This window comes from Panthera pardus, unplaced genomic scaffold, assembly GCF_024362965.1.
Source record: "Panthera pardus isolate Hobbes unplaced genomic scaffold, ASM2436296v1 HiC_scaffold_17, whole genome shotgun sequence".
NCBI lineage: Eukaryota > Metazoa > Chordata > Mammalia > Carnivora > Felidae > Panthera > Panthera pardus.
In genome coordinates this window covers 100,477,734-100,493,063 of record NW_026526732.1, presented here as the reverse complement: position 1 = coordinate 100,493,063, position 15,330 = coordinate 100,477,734, and the positions used below count along the sequence as shown (strand labels likewise).

At 41.2% G+C, this 15,330-nt stretch overlaps 1 protein-coding gene across 2 annotated transcripts in view; it reads right to left on the bottom strand.

The window, feature by feature from the left end:
- The window catches only part of ELOVL5 (ELOVL fatty acid elongase 5), an 80,956-nt gene that overhangs the window by 13,888 nt on the left and 51,738 nt on the right, over nucleotides 1-15,330 (bottom strand). The window contains exons 2-3 of one of the 2 annotated variants that reach the window (XM_019457428.2): nucleotides 13,335-13,400; nucleotides 10,092-10,279 (exon numbers count right to left, since the gene is read on the bottom strand). In XM_019457428.2, coding sequence (XP_019312973.1) covers nucleotides 10,092-10,279; nucleotides 13,335-13,392 — 246 coding nt within the window. In that variant the 5' untranslated portion in view covers nucleotides 13,393-13,400. Of the gene's footprint in view, nucleotides 1-10,091; nucleotides 10,280-12,737; nucleotides 12,762-13,334; nucleotides 13,401-15,330 lie in introns of those variants that run through there. The other variant, XM_019457427.2, reaches the window with a different exon arrangement.

Genomic DNA, 15,330 nt, shown 5'->3' with positions numbered 1-15,330 from the left:
AGGTGTCATTTGTAAATGGAGAAATTGAAACAAAGTATTTTAGTGAAACTTGAATTTGACAATATTCGTCTGAATTCTTCTGTTCACAAGATGGAAAAACCAGTCCCCATCAAATGTCATAGTGGGGGGATATGGAAAGTTGAATTCTCAAGTATCCTCTGCTTTTGAAGGGATAGAATAATTTAACACACGAGGACCAAGCACCTGACTTAAAGTTTCTCCATAAGACTCTCAGCAATTCTCCATAAAATGGGCCAGTGCCAGAAGGTTCTGTTCCCTCCATCCCCCATCAGAGGGAAACAGCATGGGGTTTTCAAGGCTATTCCCTCCAGCTCCACTAGGAACACATCAGAGGAGACAATGCTCTAGTCAAAGTCACCTTAGCTACCACTTCCCTTCAGGACTCAGGCCTGGCTTCTTTCCAGAGAGCTGCTTTGGTCAGGTCCCCAGAAATCTGACACACTGCTGCAGACACTGCAAAGCGAGAGGGCCCAGGAGGCTGGACAAAGGTGAGGCACTGAAAGTAAGGGTAGGTCTCTCTGTCTTGGGCTTCTGGGAATCAGCTCAAAAGAGGGCAGGACTATACCTCAATGAAAAAGCGGTCACAACGCACAGCTTGCCACTACCTGCACAGTACAGCTACTCCAAGAGCAACAGTGTGCGTTATTTACCTGGCTTTTCCCAAGTAATCAAAATACAAATAGCACTACTACAAACCATATGTGCTTTCCCCTTCCTTGGAGTAAGGCAAACTTTAATTAAGCCAGGAGCATGGAAAGGGCTATAATTAAAGCTGAGCTAGAAGCTTTTTCTTCTTAGGAGACAAATTCAATAACCAAAGGTGGTTTCATGCATCTTTTCATTTAAAGAAGAAAAGTTAGGTGAATAGCACAGCTAGGTCTGGATGATTCACTTCGTGGAGTTAATAATTTCTAATATTGAGAGAGGTGACTTTTCTCATCTAACACCACAGTTAGCCACAAATGAGGCATAAACTCTAGCGTGATAACCACTTCCAGAGCACTTTCTGGAATGCCACCAAAGCATCTCAAGAAACAAGGTCACTTAACATTTAAAGAATAAGCAGAAGAATGTCTTCTTGGGTGACCATGATCAGCCATTCACCCCAATACTCCAAGATGTCAGAGCCACAAGATAACCCTTTTCCAAAAGGGCTGGCTGCTTTTAGTGATAGGGGCTTGGTAAGCTGTGTGGTCATTACCCCCAAGCAGACATCCATCCAATAGAAGACAATGAGACTAGAGACTGTCCTTACTGGAATTCAATTGCATCTATAGGACCCAAAGGGCATTTCTAAGCAACACCAAGTGTGTGGTTGACATGTTCATAGTTTTTATGGTTTCCATGTGAATGTCCAAGTGTGTGTTTTTTAGATTTGTGTATAAGTTCATGTTTTCAATAGGGAAACAAAGATGAGAAGTGATATGGGTGCCCCAAGGTCACACAACTTTTTGGTGATACCACCAGGCACCCAGAATTCTGGCTCTCAGTTCACTTGCAATCTCAAACGGCAGTTCAATCCTTAATAAGAGCACGATGGGGGTGCTCTACCCATGAAGAATTCTCTGGAAAAGTAGACTTGTTACCTGCATCTTTACTTCAGCAGTGGTTTGGTTTGAAATTAACCACCAGGTACTCCAAAATTCAAAGTACCTATTTCTTCCAGGGTTTGGCTAGTTGCTCTTGGCTGTGCTATTATGAAATAGGGTCAGATCAAAGCATGTGGCCTTGAATTTAAAATCTTTCATGTCCGGACTATAAGGATGCCCACTTAAGATAATTCACACTCATAACTTTCAAAAGTGTTTTGTTTTTTTTCCTTATTACCAGAAACACCCTTGGGTTACTGCTGAATGAAATACTCTTAAGTCATAAGGACAGGCTCTATACACTAGAAAAGTCTTCAGAACAAAGCACAAAGAAACAGCTTGTCCTCATCCAAACCCAAAATAGGTATGTCTGGCATTTTTCCCTGAACCCTACACCCTGCCCTCTTAAGCTGGTAGTCCTTTTCTCTCACTTTTCAGGCCTCCTGAGGAGTGGCTTCTACTAAGTTGCTTTCACGTGTACAGCCAGAAATGCTCATTTTATATTTCATGGGGATGTTAGTGGCTAGGGAGAGCAAGACCTCAAGCTAAGACTCAGCATCCTGAGACAGTGGTGCACAATGGTTTAAGGCACAGGCCTGAATCCCAGGCCTACCTGGGAAATCTCCGTCCACAGAGAGGGCAGTGGCAGTGTGATGAACAGTCAATGAGCTAGCCCACTACCTGGCGTAAGGCAGGCACCTATATAAATCTTTGCCAAGATTCTAGCCAGATGTTTGCTCCTTCTGCTTCCAGAGCATGAAAGCCCATGAGTAGGCCTGAGGTGGTGTTGCCCCTCCTGTTACAGAAGCCCCAGCCAGGGCATCCTTTGAATAATTTAAAGAGAGATCTCCATCTCTCCATCTACCAACTCTTGCTTTGCAGATTAAGTCTGCTTTGGTCGAGGATTTGTAAAGTAATGTGTTTTCTCATGCCGCCGGGCCGCCAGGCCGCCAGGCCAAGTTACACCAAAGGCTTGTGGGGTCAGTTTAGAGGTGTCAGGCCTGGCTTTGGACCAACTCCAAAGCTTGCTCTCAACTGGCAGGTAATCCTCCCCTTTCTGCTGGGTGTGGGAAGTGAAGGGAAGGCTGCATCCTTTTCTCCATTTGCCCAATATAAGGCATTCTCTCAGGGCAGTGCCAGATCAACTGAGGGCGCATAACTGCGTGGGGTGTTTCCACTCATTGAGATAAGTTTCCTTCTGAGCAAAGAGCTTCTGTTGCAGGGGAACCGAGAGTGAGAACTATTTTATGGCAATCATCAGACCTTTCTGAGAAGTATTAATCTCACCAGATGATTGAACTTCTCTATACCTCTGTTAAATGAGAAAAGCAGAATAGTAAATATTGTTTTCAAAGTACTTTAGTAAACAAAATCTTTTTTTTTTTTTTTTTTTAATAAAATTCAATGATCAACTACCAGGTCTTTTCAGTGTTTTTCCAAATCCTATTTCCCCACAATAATATTTCTATTTTAGGAAAGCCTGAAGGGAAAGAAAAACAAGACAGTTTAGAATATAGTGTTTCCAAAGCAACTGCTCTGTGGTTCTATCAGGACCTTCAAAGCCAGAGCCCTGGGAGGAACAGGCTGTCAGGTGCTTGCCCAGCTGCTTCAACAGTGTCAACCCCACAATTACAGAGAGGTCAGAAGGCACAAGCAGAACACCCATCTCGCAAACTTCTTTCATCTTTCCAATAAAGAAGCATCAGAAGCATCAGAAGTCTTCAAAAGAAGATGCAAAGGAAAAAAAAAGTACGGACGTCTGGTTCTGGCAATGCAGCAAACTGAACAAAAACAGAACCCACTCCCCCACTACAAACTCATATACAGAAAAGCTGCACAGAACCCTCCAAAACAAGTGCATCACCTCTGATGCTTAAATGTAAGGTGAGGCCCCTCCCCAACGCATTATTCAGAAAGGAGGAAGTTTGCCTACATTGAAGTCCTTTTAAGATCTTTGACTTGGGGAAGACACATTACCTGAGATAACCCCACCCAGCAAAACTAGTTTGGGATGCTTATCCAGAACACCAAACTCTTTTTGTTTTCAAAGAAGAGATTTCACTAAGATTTAATAATTATTCCCAGAGGTATGACCTCACAAATGTGGCTGAAAACAAATGGTTAAGTTTGGAGAGAACTGTCATATCTCGATCACAGAGAAAAAAAGACCCGCGATGCTCCTACGTTATGGAGTGAAAAAAAGACAAGTGGCAAACTTTCAGAAATGAATGATATACAGCCATTTGAACTTAAAAACTCAATAGATGGATGAGACAGGAGACACAAATGAAAATGTGGGTGAATCAGAAGAATGCAGAGGACTGAGATAAAGAGGCACAAATATTCAAAAGACAGCATGTGTGGAGTCTGGGACTATCTAGCATGTGTCTAACCGCGGAGAGAGGAGGAGAAGCCAGAATCTAGCAAACGATGGCAAAGTACTTTCCTCAACTCATGGAATATGTAAACTTTTGGACTGAAGGCTCACAAGTCCTGAATGAGTTACATGAAAGCAGAGGGCTACCCAGGCAACTGTTTTTAGTTTTTTAGGCAACTTAACAAGTACCTGGAACAAAAAAGATTACTTACAAATGAACAAAAACAAGACTGCAGCTGACCTCCCTGGAATAAATCTTCAAAGCACTGAAGAAAAATAATCTAGAATTCTATGCCCCACTAAAATACTATTCAAGCTTAGAGACAAATAAAATGATGCTCAAATGGAGACTAAGAGTTTAGTCTTCACAGGAAAGAACTACTCTAGAAGAAGAAAACCGAGACTCAAAGGCAAGAATGAATTTCACAGGTCAATAGCACAGAGAAGAGCAACCCCAGAGTGTAAAGATGACTGTTCAGGACCTTGGAACACGCTGGGACTCAACACGACAACCGAGACATGGAAGATGGGATCAGAGCAGAAACTTCTAAGGTCCTGTGTTACTCAGGAAGATAGAAAGAATAATTCACTTTAAACTTTATGAAATCATAAAGGCATATTCAAAACTTATGGGTAACACTAAAATATACAATTAGAAGGAATGATTTTTAAATCAGTAAATGAAAAAAGAAATGTACACACATAAAAAAGGTCAAAGAAATTATTCCAAAATAATCACTACACTAAATGAAAATAGGTTAAATTTCCCCACTAAAAGACAAGAGACTATCAGATTCAGTCATTAAAGTCCTCCTACGTATATATCTGGTAAAACAAACAAAAACAAGCAATATTTGCACAAGGAGACCAAGAGTACTCAATATAACACTGTCAACTGGAAACCTGTATGTCCATGCAAAGAGAACTGCACAAAATGGTATGATAAATTGTAAAACTGAAATAATAAAGAAGTTAAAATTAATTACCTAAATCTGTAAGTTTCAACATGGATTGATCTCAAAATACAATGACTAAAAGGAGGCTATTTGAAAGAGTAGACACAGTAAACCATTTACATAAGTTAAAAAAATTCCTCACAATATATTATGTGCTATCAAGTATACATACATATGTATTGAAAAATATAAAAATATATCCAGAGAAGAAACATAGGAACTTTGGAGGGAAGTTATATTTGGGAAGGGACTGTACTTCAGATGCATTTTTGTAATATTTTCTTTTTTAAGTAAACAATTCAAACTGATAATAAAAGATCAATATTTATGAGGTAGATATTGTTTATGTGATTTTATTTTTCATATTCTGAAGTAGTTCTGAAATTACAATTTATTTATTTATTTTTAACGTTTATTTATTTTTGAGACAGAGACAGAGCATGAACAGGGGAGGGGCAGAGAGAGAGGGAGACACAGAATCTGAAACGGGCTCCAGGCTCTGAGCTGTCAGCACAGAGCCTGACGCGGGGCTCAAACTCATGGACCGTGAGATCATGACCTGAGCCGAAGTCAGACGCTTAACCAACTGAGCCACCCAGGCACCCCTGAAGTTATAATTTAAAATAAAAAATTCAGAGGGTAAAAAAGAATATGTTTTAGATCTATGCCAATCCAGATCCATCTATTCAGTCAGCTATCAATCATTGCTTGCTTGCTTATGTATGTATATCTTTGAGAGAGAGAGAGAGAGAGAGAGAGAGAGAGAGAGAGAGAGAGAGACAGACACAAAGTGAGAGCAGGGGAGGGGCAGAGAGAAAGGGAGACACAGAATCTGAAGCAGGTTCCAGGCTTGTTGTCAGCACAAAGCCCGACGTGGGGCTCGAACCCACGAATTGTGAGATCTTGACCTGAGCTGAAGTAAGAGGCAAACGGCTGAGCCACCCAGGTGCCCCTCAATTGTTGTATTAAAATTACACGTTAAATGTTCTGAATGCTCGAGACAGTTCTAACTGCAAGGGAATACAGATACATAAGTACTTGAAAAATAATCTTGTTTGTAATCTGTGATTTTTGTTGTTAATAAAGTAAAATGGTGGTTGAGGCCTTTTCTTTTTTCTTTTAGCATTTGCAACTGTTCTATCCCAATGCTCAGGATACATTTGATGGAGCCCTACTAACAAAGGGAAGAGACATGGAGATTACAGCCATTCTGTAAGTGCATCATCTGTGTGAGGGACAGGAGGCAGAGGCCACACCCACGGAGTGGTTTAATGGAAAGCCATGTGTCATGTTTGTTGGGAATAGCAGGAAGACAAGAGAGGCTAAAGAATCACTGCCTTTTAGAGCTTGAGTCTTCTGACTCAGTGTCCTCCTGCCTTCACAGGGGAACTGATCTTTGAGTAGTTTTCAAGAATGAGATGGAGACTGTCAAATAAAGGTGGGCTTGGTTAGGTCTGAAAGGAAGTTTCTTGGGGGTAGATGGGAAAAATGAAAGACACTGGTATTGGGGGGTTTGAGTAGAGCTAAGCAGAAGGCGCAGGCTGAGAGATCAGTATCTCCTCCTGAGGAAAGGGGCCAGAAGTTCTTAAAGTTCAAAGCCTACCATGCAGTACTGACCCTGCTTCCTCTGCAGCTACTGCTGAGTCCCAGGATGAGTGCATGAGACCCAGGCTGATCAACAGGGATGCTCCCTTTTGGACTGTAACAAACCAAGCAATGAGGTTCTCTCAGCTTAGGGGGACAAGAGGCCAGAGGCAGGTGGAGAGCAGATATACCAAAATGGTTGGCATACAGCAGCTGCCCGAGTGGGACTCCCATGTTTGGCACACTAACAAAGGAGTCAGAAGTGGCTCAGAAAGCCTGCCAGAGGGGACAGTGGAAACAAGTCCAACTTGGACATACACCACATGTTGAGGAAAAGCCACATCTGGCATTATCTGGTTGGGGGTTCTCAATCTGGACCTCGGGGACATACAGATAGTTTGGAGAAACAGTGGGGCTTCGATAAAGCATGACATATGCCCTGCCTCTCAGAGGCACATAAGATTTTTATATTTGCTACTAAGGATAGAGATTTACAATGGTGAGTGACACAAGCCAAGCTGTTTTCTATTAACTGAAATTTTATTTCTGAGCCTCGTCACTGACTGTGATTTTAGGTAACACCTAATTTAATACGTAAAAGTTAAAAGGCTTGCCATAAAGCCCTAGACTTTCAATCTAAAACATACCACTGTTCAAATCAGGGATCCAGAAACATTTTCTTAGAAATAAAACACCAAGCTCATGAGGTAATAAGAAGTAATGCCATGTCTCTCCTTTCAATTTTCTTGCTATCAAATGCATTAACTATAAACAAGTCTAAATTTTTTCTACATTTTAAACTCCGTTTCACAGTTTTAAAAGTCATTGTTATTTTCCTTCTTCTGGTAATTTTAAAGCTATAATGACTCTCCCCCTTTTACTTCCTTGTTACCTTCCTTCTTTCAAGATTTCTCTTTGTCTCCTGTGAGTGACAGTTAATTTTATTTGTATTAGCCTAGAACTTGCCAAGGCAGCTGTGAATTCATGCCACAGGATTAAATACACACAAATATCAATGACTACGTATTTATTTTTTAAATTCCTTATGGACCCAAGTATACAGATAAGCAGAAGGGTAAATAACGACTAATAATCATGACCCTGCCAACCCTGCCAACCGTGTGACCGCAGACAAATGGCTCCAGCTCTTGGGACCTTTCTGTGGGATGAGGGGCCCAAATGGGATCTGTCCCCTCCTTACTTTGGTCATAAAACCCCATGACTACCCTCCTATGTTTTAATATTCAGTGGAATATAAATGCTAAGTTAAAGAAAAACAGTAGCTAAAATGAAATGAAAAAATTGACAAAGGTTATGTTACAGTGTTATTATTGATGGGTTTATGTAAATACAGAAAAAAAGTCACACAAACATCAAATGTAAATACTATCTAACTTGGGAAGTACCAGGGCTTGTTTTAAACTCAGGCAGATCTGATTTGGGTTTATTTTTAGAAACTTGATTAAGGAATTTTTTTTTTGAAACACTTTTTAAAATCTTTTTTAACATTTATTAATTTTTGAGAGAAGGAGACAGAGCATGAGCGGGGAGGGAAACAGAGAGGGAGACACAGAATCTGAAGCAGGCTCCAGGCTCTGAGCTGTCAGCACATAGCCTGATACGGGGCTCAAACTCATGAGCTGTGAGATCATGATCAAAGCTGAAGTTGGACACTTAACCAACTGAGCCACCCAGGCACCCCAAGGAATTATTATTATTACTGCTTAATGTACTCACTCTAAATCAGGAGTTAAAATTGTTTTCCGACTGTATATTTCTTAAGCCTCTTTATCCAGTGCTGAGACTGCTCAACGTCTTCTCTAGTCCTCACCAAACTGTCAGGGAAAATCTGTATTTCCTACCACGGTGCTTCTCGACCCTTCCAAGTTCAGTCACCTGCATACAGCAGCAATTTATACAACACTTTGCTTCCCCTCTTTACCCAAGAATTATCTGTTTGAGAGAGGTGAAATGATGAGGTTATAGCTCTGTCTCCAGGGTTTGGGAAACAGAAAAGGCAGATCCTTAACCACTAGAAGATTTAATAATCTTAAATATTTTTTTGTCTAGAATATTGTTATGCATAATAATAAACTCTATAAAAGCTTTCTTAAAGAAACAGCTGTATCATCTATCAATTGTGGGAAAGTAAACAGTTCACTCTGAAAACCTGACAACCTGCTGCACTTTTGTTCCTTAAACACAGAGATGTGCACAGTGCTGGGCCCGGGAGACACTCCTGCGCACTGTCCCTGCCTCCAGTCCTGCAATATCCACCTTGGAGGCTAATTAAACTGCCTTCATTCTAGAACAGGACAGAAAAAAGCAAAAAGGGAGGTTGTAAGCATTTCACAGAGTACCAAGCATAAAAGTAATGATAGTAGCATCTACCGTTCTAATCATAAACTCTTTCGCTGCCTTCTGAAACCTACCTGGGAGAACAGGACACAGACCTGGCCCAGGTCCAATCAATACCTCTCGCAATCGGACAGTGTTTCACACCGGCGTATGAACCCAGACACGCTCTTGCACACGGCCACATGCAGACAGAGATGGAGAGGCCTGCGGCTGATGGGGGGGTTCATGCTTTCCTCTAAACACTAATTTCAAGATTCATCCTGGTTTCTCCCCTCCCTCACCTCCCCTATTTCTTCTTTACTATCCCATGGAGAATTAAAGCCACCATAAAAGGTTAAAAAGCTAAATGGAAGTGCTTGCAAATGTTTATGTATGGCTTAATTCCCCACCCAGAGATTCAGCGACACTTTTGTGTGGTGAGGCATTTGTGTTGCAAGCCTGAAAGGTGAAGTCCCCTCCCCTAAAAACGTACAAAGGCCGTGCTTACCCTTGGAGGGCAGCTTCCCTCCCCCGCTTGGCTTTGAAGGCTGTTTTACATAACTGCGGGAAAGAGGGAGGACCTAAGTTTTGATTCCAGTTTCTTTCCTTTTTACTTCAGCTACAATGCTAGCCTTTGAGATCATCAAACATGGCTTTCAACATCCCAGTTACACAGAAAAAATAACTTGGCCCAAACTTAGACCATTCAAATCCTAAACGCAGATCTCACTATCCTCTCTTCTTAGCTTCTAAAAAAATAACTTGTCAAATCTCAAAGCTATTTACAGTTATCAGACCAGGCAAGAGGCTGACTTACCATAAAGCACACTGAACACAACTGCCACCCACTTCCTTCCTCACCACCTCCAAACAAGAACCCTGCATTTATTAAATGCTCAACAATAAAATGTTCACAGGTCTGTTTTTTTCACATTTTGTTCATTTGCCATTCTTTGCTCTGCTTGCGTAAAAGTATTTCTGAAAATATTTAATTCTGAATATGAAACATAACCAAAGAATCGATAGCAAAGTCTTCTATTTTAGATGTTCTAAAAGGCGTATTTGTACAAACAACTCTTGCATTTTGAAAAATCAATTTTAAAACATACTCAAAATGGAGTCATGTATTTGACCTCCAGGTGCACCCATCCCACCCCCGACACACTGCCCTTCTTCATTTAGGAACACAATTCAGGACGGTGACTGGAACGCATTTAAGAGACCTACCTCACAGAACATATAGAGAGACAGCAATGTGAGGCCAAGGTTATACACCACTAAAATTCCCCGGCAAGAGAATGGCTGCCTATTCTTCATGTATTTTGGTCCCAGCCATACAATTAGTAAGTATATGACAGAGCAGATAAAAGTAGGTATATAATTGTCCAGAAGAAACCATCCTTTTACTCTGGTATCTGGAAAATAATAAAAGGAAAACACACAGTGATTAATAAGGCAGATAAAAAAAAACCACAACTTTTTTCAAACATTAAAAATCTTTCCCCATAATTTTGTAACAGTCATCTAATACTCAAGCTCCTAATGCCAGCAAAGCAGTTGGAAGAGGAAGCAGGAGTTTTCAATATTTGTCATATAAGGTGAAGCTCTTTGTTACATGTTCTGAATAATAACATGTATATCATGCATGGCTTCTACATAAAATAAAAACATTAAAAAAAATCCTTTCCAAAGCATCTTAAAGAAAGCAAGGACAAAGCTAAAGTTTCTACTAACTGTATTTATGGACCAGATCTGCTGAATGATGCACAGACAGGGTAATGAAACTCCAGAAATGGCAGTCTTTGAACTCCAAAGTCCTCATCTTAAGTCAAGTGTCTGCCAGTCTGCCCAGCATGTGCAGACTCAGAGAAAACATGTTATTTATCTAGCTTAGCAACAATTACTGATTAGAAAGGCAGCATCTGCTATGAGTGCAATGGTCAACAGCAGAGAGGACAATAATTTTAAAGAAAAAAAAAAAAAGATGAGGCAGTAATGACAGTGAAGTGACTATTTAAGGAACCATGTGAGCAGCAGAAGCTTGAGAGGGAAGACCTACACTGATTCGGGGCAGGGGAGGGGGCGCTACATGTGCAGGACAGATCTCCCTTCCCCCACCCTTTTCCTAGGCAGAGAGGAGGAAGATTAGTTCCACAGAGCTGCCAGCAGCAATCTGACAGCCCTCTCCTTGGATGGGGAGAAACTCTCTGGCAGCCAGACCCCCTAGGCGTTAACCTGTCCCCTGCAAGAGTCAACTTCTGCCTGTGGCTGACTCCCAGGAAGCCACTTCCGCAGCATGTTCCCGTCTGCATGCTACTTTGATGAGCCCCCAAAACCTATTGCTCCTCAATCTGATCTACCCTCTAAGGCCACTCACTCTGGAGCTCAGAGGCGCATGCAGTTTTCGCCTTCTGCAGCTTCAGAGAAGCAGCATCTAGTGGGGAAAGTCTCTGTTCCTTCTTGGACCTCCTGACTGGACCATCTTGCTACATTCTCCAATGCTTTTTCTCTTGATCTTGCAGGAAAAGCACCCATCCATTTGGGGAATGGACTGTCAATCTCCTTTCTTAGAGACATTCTAAATTCTCCCTGGGTTTCTTTGTAGTGCTCCTCTCTTGGCTTAAGAGGATATGCCCTCCACCCTCTCCCTGATACTTATGCTAAGGTGGTAGAGGGGGTTACCACAGTTCTGCTGAACTGGTAGTTCTTAGAAGTCCTTCAGGGAGGTGGCTGGCCACAGTGAACTTAAGGAGGAGATTCGTAGCACCTTTTGTTCTCAGCTCTAGGCCCTGGTTGTCAACTGTGAGAAAGCAAGTTCCCACACAGCAACTAACATTAGACAGTTACATATGCTTGTGTGTACATACATATCACAAACACAATAAATGTACACACAAAACCCTCTCATTTCCTTTTATTTGATGTTCTATCTTACATCTTATTTTATTTTTTTACACCTTGCTTTTAAAATCTTGTAAGGCCGTATCTGCAAGTATCCAGCCTCCATCCATACTGCCAAGTGCTGCCAGAGCGGCTGGCTGCCCCAACGGTGCCCCCAGGCAGTAAGTCTTTAGGGATCTAGCCAACCATGGCAGTCCTTGCCCACTCTCTGGTGACTTGTTCAGACAACGGCATGTGAAGCAATTGTGGCCACTGAGCTTTGAGGAGATGACAGCTGGGTGAAAGGCCCTGGTGAAGAGTTTCCTTCTTAAAGGCATGCAAATGAACAGATTTTTCCCTCCTCCTCCGTAGGTGCTGCCTGGAGCTGCTGTGGTCATCCAGTAACCATGAAAGGTGGAAGGATTTTTCCAAGGGCAGAACTGCTGATATACTGAGAATGTGAAGTAGAAAATGACAAGAACAAGTGTGCTGGGTCCCTGAAATAACTCAGGAGTTGCTCAATCTTGATAATGTAAACGGATCATTTTTGTTACTGTTTCAGCCATTTAAAGTTGGACTTTTTTTGTTCTATGAAGCTGAAATAAGGCATTATCTCAACCCAAGAACACATAAAAAAATGATCTAATTTGGTTTTGCTCATTTGGCTGTACGCTAACTTACTGAATCAGTTCCCCTACTGATGGGCATGTAGATTATTTCCAATCTTTACAAGCAATGCTATAAAGGAGTATCCTTATTCACATCTTTGCAATAATGATCAAGATTAGCTATAGGATCAAGTCTTAGGAGTCAAATAGCAGAGTCGAAAGGCATGTGCTTTTTGATTTCAATGGAAGACACGACTACCCTCCAAAGAGGTCTTATCAATTAGACTGTTTCTCCACACCCTCATGTTTTAACTCTACCATACTAAGAAATGCAGTTTCTTTTGTTTTCTTTTGTACTTTAAAAATCGTAAATGAAACTGACAACCTTTTCATTTGTTTAAAAGCTTCTTGCAGTTTTTTAATGACTCTTTCTGTAAACCTATAAAGTTCCTTCTTTATAGACACATCAAGAGACATGACAGGTGACGTTCAAAAAAAGCAACATGGAGCCGATTTACTTCCTAAAAGGAAACAAAACGATTAAGCATAAAAAGTGAGATCAGGTGTATCTATTTACCCACTGATGTGACACAACGTGAAAGGACAACAAGCCCTGAAAATTATAAAAGGGGAAGAGTTTTAAACCACCACAGCAGTGCATTTTGGAAACCAGTTTCAGCTGGATACTCAGAAGAACTGAGGAAAACCCAGCACCAATAATGGTGAAATGTGCAGCATTCTCAGGCTACAAGCTTTCCAGCACAATATGATCTCCAGCTAACGTCACCAGAGGGTCACAGCAGCTGTGTCACAGGGGACACTGCACTGCTTCAAGAGTGTCACAGGACTTCTCCAAGCCCCTTGTTATCCAGGACAAAGCACTGGTCTTATCACAGAAGACGCTAATGTTTTCTAGAATCTCTTCATGCAATATTTATAAGTGTCTCTAAAGGGAGGGGAGCAAAACCAAAAACCACCTTACCTCGGGGGCCTAGCAATGCCTTGAAATAGGTACTAAGTGATGCATCAAAATTTTCCATTTTAAAACCTATTAAGAAAAACAGACATTGATTAATCTCTACTCAAAATGCTTTTTATACAGTGTTTTTTTCATAAAAGAACAAGAACAAATTCTTTTCAAAGATGTGCTATGGACAAGGTTATGTTCAAGCTTTTTTTTTTTTTTTTGAATTCCCAAAGTAACTTGTGTGCTAGGTCTAATTTGGAAATCAAAAGTAAAGACAGAATCTCGTGAATTCACGTTATAAATGAAGTGCCAGTTTTCTGAACTTCTTTTCGCAGTTCCATAAAAATGCTTCCCGTGAAGCTGGAATCTCAGTGGGGAGAAAAGTGGAACCGGGCTGAAAAAGGTGGCAGACGGGAGACAATCCCATCTGGGCAAGAACCAAAGCTTGAAGAAAGACTGTAGCCAAGATGGGAAGAGCCATGTTAGGAAAGGAAGGCCACAGTACAGAGATTTGCTATTTGCATCAATTACTATTTAAAAATACTTCATGTCCATGATAAAAAATTCAAATATTAAAAATGAAAAGAGACGGTAAAAAAAATTTCATCGCTTTGCTCCAACCACAATCCCAAAGCCCCACTTTTCAAAGGAACCTAATGGTAACTTTTCTTGGACATACCTCTAGAGATTTTTCTCTTCTGAGCACAAAAGGAGTGATGCCAAATGGGTGTTTTTACAATTGTGGATTTCAATCCATTAATAGATGACAGGTCACCTTAGCATTAATAATTTTATTAGTAATAATAGAAATAATAACCAAGACTGCTTTGCCCCTAGTGAGAACGAATATTTTCCTGTCTTCAGTGTTACTGTATTACATTAGTATGATGATGTATAAGTACTATGTACTCTGTTGTAATATAAAATATACTCTTGCTGTGGAGGTCACAGTAAAAAAAAATTACACGGAAAACAACGTTATATCAAGGGGAGTACATACTACCTGCTTGCCTTCACTTGAAACATCTTGGAGATACGGTCTCCTACCAGTAGTTACACGTCTACCTTCATCTTCTAAGACTTTATAGCTCCCTCCAACCCCTCCATTTAAGATTTCCATTTATAGTATAGCTAAGCATCTTTTCACATGTATATTGACTAGATTTTCTACATTAAAGTTAGAAGGCATACATTTTCAATTTTCCTGGTCACTACTCTTACAGAAATAACCACAAATATTTTACCTGCAAAGGGCAAAGGCAAAATTGGTTTTATTAACTAAGTAAGCTGTCAATAACTTAACGATACTTCTCTTCTTTGGCTTATGGCACTGAAGTATACATATTCTTTGACGATTTATCCATGGACTCTAGTAGTTACAACTGAGTCAGTCCAGCCGGCAGTGAGACAGAGAATCCAGCCGGGAGTGAGAAAGAGACAGGTGGAACCAGCAAGAACACTTAGAAAGTAGTAGTTACCAGGTTCTGTTCTGACATCTGTGCTGCCCCCCAGGGTGGGGGTGAGGGTGAGCAGGGAACATACTGACTCTCTCAACCCATGGCTGGAAACCATGAAGCCACCAACTCCCACATGTTGAAGTGTCAACAATTAGGTCCCTTAATAAGTATACAATCACAGTACTAGGTCCCTTCTGAAACTCAGAAATTAGACAGCTTTTTAACATACTATATTCCTAAGACCATTCTGGTCCTGAGTCATCTTCCTCTCCCAGACGGAACCTCTTTGGGGGATAGATAATTCTAAAAAATCTTGAGAGGGGTAGCTGGGTGGCTCCTTCAGCCAAGTATCCAACTTCAGCTCAGGTCATGATCTCACAGTTCATGAGTTCGAGCTCCACATGGGCTCTGTGCTGACAGCTCAGAGCCTGGAGCCTGCTTGGGATTCTGTGTCTCCCTCTCTCTCTGCCCCTCCCCCGCTTGTGCGCGCGCGCTCTCTCTCTCTCCCTCTCGCTCTCTCTCTCTAAAACAAAAAATTGCTTTATCTATTAAAA